This window comes from Ziziphus jujuba, chromosome 10 (genome assembly GCF_031755915.1).
Source record: "Ziziphus jujuba cultivar Dongzao chromosome 10, ASM3175591v1".
Lineage (NCBI taxonomy): Eukaryota > Viridiplantae > Streptophyta > Magnoliopsida > Rosales > Rhamnaceae > Ziziphus > Ziziphus jujuba.
Window position 1 is genome coordinate 10,565,482 of NC_083388.1, and position 8,766 is coordinate 10,574,247.

The 8,766-nt window shown below is 29.5% G+C and overlaps 1 protein-coding gene across 1 annotated transcript; it reads left to right on the forward strand.

The window, feature by feature from the left end:
* The first annotated feature begins 1,580 nt into the window (after positions 1 to 1,580).
* On the forward strand, positions 1,581 to 7,560 carry LOC107411220 (nudix hydrolase 9). The gene is made up of 9 exons (XM_016018766.4): positions 1,581 to 1,834; positions 1,958 to 2,032; positions 2,345 to 2,401; positions 3,008 to 3,090; positions 4,402 to 4,460; positions 5,504 to 5,652; positions 5,908 to 6,042; positions 6,798 to 6,956; positions 7,146 to 7,560. The coding sequence occupies exons 1-9, from the start codon at positions 1,733 to 1,735 to the stop codon at positions 7,239 to 7,241; spliced, it is 915 nt and encodes a 304-aa protein (XP_015874252.3). The 5' UTR covers positions 1,581 to 1,732; the 3' UTR covers positions 7,242 to 7,560.
* The last annotated feature ends 1,206 nt before the right edge of the window (positions 7,561 to 8,766 follow it).

The window sequence follows — 8,766 nt, forward strand, 5'->3', positions numbered from 1 at the left end:
TTTTTTTTTTTTCCTTTTACTAAAAAGTAGGGTATAAATTTGGACTATCCATCCCGACTCAAATCCAAAATTTCAAGTTTGGGTTGAAGAGAAAATTTGAATCAAACCAGGTCAATATTATAAATATAAAGCTCATTACCCGATTTTATGAATATTGAGCTGAACTTTGAGCCTAGGCTCAAACTTCAGATTTAAAGTTAAGATCTAATTTTGGAGCTAAAAATTAATTTTTATTTTTTGATTGTCCTAAAATTTTATTCAAAAATACTTTCTTTTTTCTTTTTGGCTTAAAATATCTAAAATTTTATTCAAAAATACTTTCTTTTTTCTTTTTGGCTTAAAATATCTTTATAATAATAATATAAAAATAATAGTTTGATAAATAAGCAATGTTATATGTACCAAATTTATTAACTAAATTTTTTATATCAATTAATGTGCCTTTTTTTAATTATTTATACATTAATAGATGTTCTAAAATGATAGAAAATAAATTCAATGAATATTGCAAAGTAATTGAAGACAAAATATTTGGTTGATAAAATTTGGTGAATTTAAAGTTACTCTTATCAAATTATTTTATCTTATGACAAATAATAAATAAATAAAATTTAACATAAAATAAATATTTATAGTTAGAATGGATACTACAAAGGTGGTAGAGAAAAGGACATATCAATGAAGTTGGCACATAATATATATTTATAATATGAATAAAAATAGAAAAATAAGTATATAACATTATATCTAACCAGCTACAATATTGAAAGTCCAAACCTTGAACCCAATCAAAAAAGAAATTGGACCTAGTTTCCAGTTTAGGCTAAATTTGGGTCACGTTTTCGAGCGAATTTTATGAAGGTTTGTGCTTTCAAACTTTATCAATATTTTTTTATTTATTAACTAAAAATACTATGTTATTTATTTATTTTTATATATATGGATTGAGAATTTTAAACAATGAAAAAGCCACTATTAGAACACATTGAGATATTAAAGCATCTCTAATGCAATACCAAAAATTTAGTATAGGTGTAGTTTTTTAACTTATCTAATGGCATAGTTTATAATTTGGCAATTGTATTATCGGTGTCAAATTTGATATCAAAAATATAATTGTCAAATTTTGATATTAGATTCATTATAATAAAATTTATATAATTCATCATTATTTAAATAGATATAAATATCAAAATATTTACCAAATTTATTTACTAAATGATATATTTTAAAATATTATTATTTGAATATTTGTAAAATTTAAATATAAAAAACTGAATTAAAAAAATAAACCAATTAAATATTATTAATTTTCTATCATACTATTTGATAAATATATTTATTTAAATATTTTTAAAAAAATTAATATTTAAATTATTATAATTTTATTTTTTATTGATTAAAATAGATGTTATTATCATTTAATGATATTTATAATTTTTTTATTTTTTTATTTTTTTTTTTGTGTAATGATATTTATAATTTTATTTATTTTTTATTTTTTATTTTTTTTGCTATGAATGATATTTATAATTTGAAATTGACATATTTAACAGGTGGTGGCATGGAATAGCCAATGCTTTCAATCCCGTGGCCAATTTTTTCCAAGTGGCTGCTGATTTATGGGCTATTTGATAAGAAATAAAAATGAAAATAAATCATATGCCCTGATCTCGTGGATTTGCTTCTGTGAAAATTTTCATCAAACACTTGATCTGCGCGCGCCATTGTAATGGAGAAAGCGGAAACCGGCGGCACCACCAAGCCCTTCAATGAACCTTCTCCTCACTTTAAGCTTTTGCTCTCGTGCCCTTCCGGTCTTTCGCCGTCACAGGTTCTATTGGTTATCATTCTCTCATTCACAGCATTGTAGCATACTCAGCCGTTTGGCAACGTTAAGGTTATAACTTACGCCATTTTTAACATGACGCATTTGTTTCCATTGGCTGTATAAAAGGTGTCAGTTGTTTTTGATGAAACTTACGATAGAGTTCCTCACCCAGACATGAGCTTGGAAAACTCCATTTCCGAGGTGGGATTCTATTATCATCGCTACTATTTGTTGTTGTTGTCCTTATTCCTAATTGTACGCGTTTGTCAGATGAGGGTGTTTTGATTTTTCTTTGAATCACTAAGAACTATAACACTTTTGGATTATGGGTTGAGTAAATTTTGCGTTTAAACTAGGTGATCTTATCATAAGCAAGGTGTTTTTTTTTTTTTTTATTCTATTTAAAACAAATTGAATAGGTTTGAGTTATAATAGAAAATTAGTTTCTTCCTATATTTGTTTTAGATAAAATTTTAATATGAGTGGCATTTGTTCTTGTTTTAATTGAATTAGATATGGGATCAGAGGATTCAGAGAAGTACATCATTGTACAACGGTCAAAAGTTCAGGGTATGTGGATCTCCTTTGAGACTCAAGTGCTTATCTAAATTATGTTCCATTTATATTTTGTTGTCTGGTCTGACTGTTTGTACACTTGATATGGTTTTTCTGTTACACATTAATGACCGGATTGTCTAAAATCCTAACAAATGCTGCTAGTCATCATATGACAATAAAACAATTAGGGATCCTACTATGATAGGATGCTACCATTATATACGCATAACACACACAGATCATTTGTGAGAGCAACTCGATTGGGAATCATACAGAAGTTTCTGATGCAGATTCATTTCACAGTTCCTCTTAATGGGTTGGTGACTAAATTCTTTGTGACCATTGCTCCTTTACACTGTCAAGTTAGAAAATATGGTGCATTCAAATTACCAATTGGGTATGGTAAGGGTAGTGAATAATCAAATCAAGAGACATTAGCTAACTTGTAAACAGCAACAGAAAAGCTAAGGGCCTGAGATAATAAGATTTTTTTTTTCGTTTATCTAAAGCCTCTACAGTATCTGTCTGCTTAACAAGATGTATCCCTATATATACCTGCCAATATATTGCTTTTAAATGCAAATTTTCATTTATAATTTTTTCGCTAATTTTTGACAGTATGGAGGACATATGTTGTGTAATGGAGATGGATGTGACAAAGAGTCTCGTGTATGCCTCCACCTTGGTTTGACGGATTATAGGTTGCTCTCTTTTTCCTTCTTTTTTTTATTATATATCATATATACGTTTATCAATAGAGTTTGGCATCTTGAATAAACAGTGGACTTGTTGCGGCATTGGTTATCTTCACAATGTCCTGGTCAAACTTAGATCTGCGTTTAATATAAGATTTTGTCATATCATAATTGATGTTACAACTTCTAAACAAGTCAGAAACATATGCTGCATTTATTGAACCCTTTCTCCATAATCAGCTTTAGTTCTGAACTCAAACAAAGCTCATAACAGTCTTCCATTATGAGAAGTTATCGTTCTGTTTTTCTGATCCTATTAATTATATGTATAGGCCCTAGCATTTGAATCGAGAATGTCATTATTTTTTATTTATGTTTTAATCAATTGTCTTTATGAATGTTTAGATAACTAAAGTTCGAATTTATAGCAAATTGTCTTTTTCTCTCATTAAAGAAAAGACTACTATAAATAAACACTTCCTCAGTTTCTAGCTGTCTAGATTAAATTCAAAATGTTCTACAAAAATTTAATTCAATGAAAATCATCAGTTCTCTTCAAGGTTGCAAATTTTGAAGCATTTTTTAGCCAGTTCTAGTCCTGCTTGAATGAGGTCCTCATGAGGTGTCAAGGAAGTGACAGAATCTATATTGGTATGTGAAAGAAAGACCAATCCTGGCATTCATAAAACCAAATTTACAAACTGTGTAATATCAGACAAAATTTCGGTTAACTAGTAATGAGATCAATTTGGGAAAATCCATTGAACTTGGAGATTAATTTGGGAAAATCATTTAAACTCCCACATTGTTATATTATCTCAACTATTCTGTCTCTTTTTCCTCTTGAGTTTTTCAACTTTTATTTTGCACACCTCTTGAGATCCCAACTTGTCCCTATGACTATCTTTCATCTTGAATTTTCTTTTTCGTCCACTTTACCATGGTCCATGTGAATCTTAACTATGTATCTTAGATTTGGATACAAAATTTTGAGTAAAAGAACTAGGAATATGAAAATCTTAGACGCATTCAAAACAAAAAGAAATTAGGAATATGAAAATCTTAGACACATTCAAAACAAAAAGAAATTCATAGTTTATACAAAGGACATTTTTATTTCTTGTCTACATAATGTGGAATCTTTCTTCTTTTATTTTTTTAATTTTTTAATTTTTTTGGCTTTTCATCTTGTTCTAAATTTAAGCCCTTAGTTATGGTGATCATTTTTCACGCTGGAAATTTTCAATTTGGTATTTTCCTTCTTGTTGATGCACTTCTATTTAATTAACAAGCATCTATAATCTACTTGCCATGCAGGACTTTTGTTGGAACAAACTTGAATCCTTTGTGGGAAAAGTTCTTGGTTATATCAAAAGGTATATTAAATATTCACTTCATGAGCTTTCCTCACACCTTGCTTTCTTCTTTATTCGCTCAAAAGCCGCACTTTTGCATTCTCTATTCATCTTGGATATTTAGTTTTTGAACAGGGTGTGCAAAAAAACCAACAAACCGATGAAACCAACTGATCCAATCCTATCTAATTTGTTTGGATTGGTTTTTTGGTGTAATCAAATTGGATCGGTTTGGAAAATTAAAAACCGACTATCGGTTTAGTTTGGTTCAGTTTTTGAGATGAAAATCCAATGAAACTAATCCACATCAAACCAATTAACAATATATATAATAAAATTATATATGTGTATATATATATATATTTAAATTTTATATGATTATTTGCAACTTTGTTGGTTAGTTGTATGATCATAATGTAATATGCTAAACTTTAAGTTAACTTATGTTGTTTTATTGTTTTAATACTTACGAATTTTATGTATTAGTTTTTTTTTCTTTTTCTTTTTCTTTTTCTTTTAAGATAATTTATCCATTATAGAAAAATATTTTATATAATGAAAAAGTCAGAAAGCCAAAGGCTCCTGTCTAAATTTAAAATTTAAAAAGCTCAAAAGTTTTTAATAAAATCCCAAAAGTAAAAATTTTAAACTAAAAAACAAAAGAAAAAATCAAGCTCAAAACTGATCATCCAAACCGATTACTAATTGGATTGGTTTGGATTAGATTTCAAATATAGATCGGGTCGGTTTGAATTGAAAAAAACCAATTGAGTATTGACAAATTAGGTTGATTCTGAACTGATGAACACCCCCATTCTGAGTGAGTCATTTGGTTGGTTTTTATCTTATAAATTTTGTTAAAGATTCTATATCAAGAAATTCAAAAGAGGAGGTAGACGTGCATATATAATTACTATGGTTATCCAATTTAAACCTTGAGGTTTTTAGAGTTATAATGTTATTTGATATCTAGATATTAATTTGGTTGGCCAAATAATATTGTCTCATTTTTTGAATTCCTATTGATGTAAAATATATCTTCTGATGACAGCTTTGCCCTGTAGATGACTCTATCCGATGCCAACACACCTCAAGTCCATTGGGTAACGGTGCTATTGTGGAGACATCTGACAAGAAAATACTGGTGTTGAAAAGAAGTAATGATGTCGGGGAATTTCCTGGACACTTTGTTTTCCCAGGGGGGCATCCGGAGGTATTAATCCCGAACATAAAAAATATGCAATCTTCCTCTTTTTGATATTTATGCAGTGCTATATCTGTAAATTCAATTGGGCAGAGTGACTGAGGTAGTTAGCTCTGCGGTACTAGGCTGCTAGGGAACTATTAGAGACACACACACACGTCACTATCAGTGGCAATAAACACTTTTCTGCTCTTACATTCTTCTATAAACTGATAATACCAAGGTCATTTTAACCTGCTGGTACAATTTTTTTATGATCAACAGCCCCAAGAAGTAGGAATTTCATTCCATCAGCATGAAATAGATTCAGAGGCCATTAATAAGAAGGTTTCTCTGGAGATGTTTGACAGCATTATCCGAGAAGTAGTTGAAGAAATTGGAGTACCTGCAGCATCCCTTGTAAGTTAAAAATAAAAGCAAACGTTTTTCTTTTTCCTCATTAATTGTTCTCTATAATACTTGTATCTTGTTTTCTCTCTCTCTCTCTCTCTCTCTCTCTCTCTCTCTCTCTCCTGGTGAATGATACTTGTTTGTTCACCGTAAATATGGTTATATGACATCTTTCTATGGTTTTGACCATTTATTGTAAACATTTTCAGAATCATTTTATTTTAGTATTTTCAGTATAGCTGCTGATAGAGGTTGTTTCTCCTATGGAAGTATTTGATAAATTGAGCCTATTAATTGGCTGTTCCAGTTATTGCTGGTTGGAGTAATATCTATAACATTCCTCCATTGAAGCTTTTGTTTTATTCCTTAATTCTTTTTTTAACTTATCAGCATCATCAGATAGATATGTAAACTTAAATTAATTGGATTTTTTTTTTTTTTTTTTTGTTGAATAAGTTGATTGGAGTTTTCTATTGATACACATGGATGTTAAATTCTGGAGAGATTTATACATTTAATGATATTTAATTTTATGGACCAGTGCTAGCTTTTAAAGGGTGTTATAGTGAAAAAAAAAAAAAAAAAAAAAAAAAAAAAAAAAAAGGAAGGAGAAACCCTTCTTGCCATTATGATATTACTCATTTTCGTATGCTATTTGGTAACCCAGTCTTTAAAGGTGCCATAAACTTCGTTACTTTATACATCAGATAAACTTTGTTGCCTCCTTTGAAGTGCCTAATCCAGACATTTAAATCCTCATGCAGTGCGAGCCAGTTTTCATTGGTATATCACGCAGAGAATTGAATGTTAGACCAGCTGCATTTTTCTCCATCAAATGCAGTTTGGATTCAATGGAAATTCAACAGATGTATTCCAGTGCACAAGATGGTTTTGAGTCAACTGAACTGTATATGGTCTCAGTGGTTAGTATGATTTTTATTTTTCCTAGAGGCATCAACATGTGATTGTGAGATTCTTCATGAGTAGGTGTAATAGGAAATAGTTTACGGGGAAATTTATTTGCTTGCATCAAATGACACTCTAATTAATTTAGAAATCTCAAAATTCATACCATATTTAGATTATGTACTCATCAGTTTCTTCATATGCAGAGTGACTTAGAGAGCATGGGATCTAGAATGCCTGGCTGCCATCAAGGTGGATTGGCTCTCTATATGTTGATGGTAGAAGCTGAGAAGAATGTTTGATGGAAGTTCATGAGTACTACTTATAAGTGTCTGTGAGGAGTATCCCGCTAACTTCCAAGGCTTTAACTACCTTTATTTTGTATGTGAAGTTGAAAACCATAGTTATTCACCAAAAAATAAAAAAGTTGAAAACCACAATGGAATCAAAAGACTCTTCGTTTACCTTATATTCACTAATGCATCATTACGTGATGTATCAATCTGACTTTGACCGTTTAGTACTGAAACATAAAGATTTATTATTTCCCATTTAATTACATCTTTGTCTTCCCTTTTTTTTGGAAACATTTTAGATGAAAGATCTAATCTATTTTAATGAGATTGTGTCAATAGCGAGCATCCTGTTTGAATTATAACCTGCTATAAGCAGGACGTATTAAAGTTTTGATGAGATGATGCCGGTGTTTCATATTTGTTATAACGCATCAATATTTTTGTGGATATTATTTACCAAAATGTTGATGATGGTATGCCATAATATTGATTTTCAATTTTTTATGATATCATTAATATAAATGCCTGTACGCAGTAGAACGGAGAATTCCGGCGAGAGGAGCCTAGGTATGTGGCATCAAAAGCTATTTTGGATCTTTGAGTCGTATATTTGGTAGGATGGAAAGGCAATCATGTTTGCTATTAAGCTATGATACCTTTTCTCTCTATAAAGTTCCAATCATCTTTTTGTGTCTTTAGTTGTAATTTTGCATATATAGCAAGGAGAGAGAAAGAAGACATTTTCTACTTGTTCATGAAAGCTAAGCAAGATTCCCGTTGGATGATCCACGTTAAAAGTGCCCCTACGAAGGAGTTGGTGGAGTCAAAATGTAAGGGAAAGAAAGTTAATGCTTGATAAGAGGTAACATCCTGTATTATTATTATGATTATCCTAACAATTACCATTCTTGTAAATCTACCTTTTATAAATGAATATCTATTCAACTATGAAAAATTATTCATTTAAAAATGTTATTTATTTAATAATATTTATCAATTTAAAAAGAATTTTATACTACTTTTAGAGAAATAATTTTATTAATGGGATGTTTGGGTAATGGTAAAGTTAGTGGGAATTTAAAATTCTCTAGGAAAATGAAATTTTCTTTTATTTGGACAATTTTTAAAAGGAAGAATTTATGGGCTCCAGCAGAAAATAAATCTCACAATGTGGAAAAGTTCCCAAAGAAATGTCATTTTAAAATTTCTTTATGGGGTATTTGGTAAAAGGAAAAGTTGAAGGCAGTTTTTTGGGATTCAGTTTCCTGAGAATAAGTTTTTTTAGGATTTTTTTTACAGTGTTTGGTTAATTATAGAGGAAAATAGGATTTACAAGTAATTAAATAAATTTATACATTAAAATTAGAGAATAAAATTGTATTTAAAAAAATACGTAATATTAGTTTCTCAAGAAATTTTAGAATGACACATAATTAGTAGAATCCACTTTACCTGTCAGTTTTTCACATTACGAGATTTATTTTCCACTGGGATCTACAAATTCATTTTCTTAAAAATAATCCAAACAGGA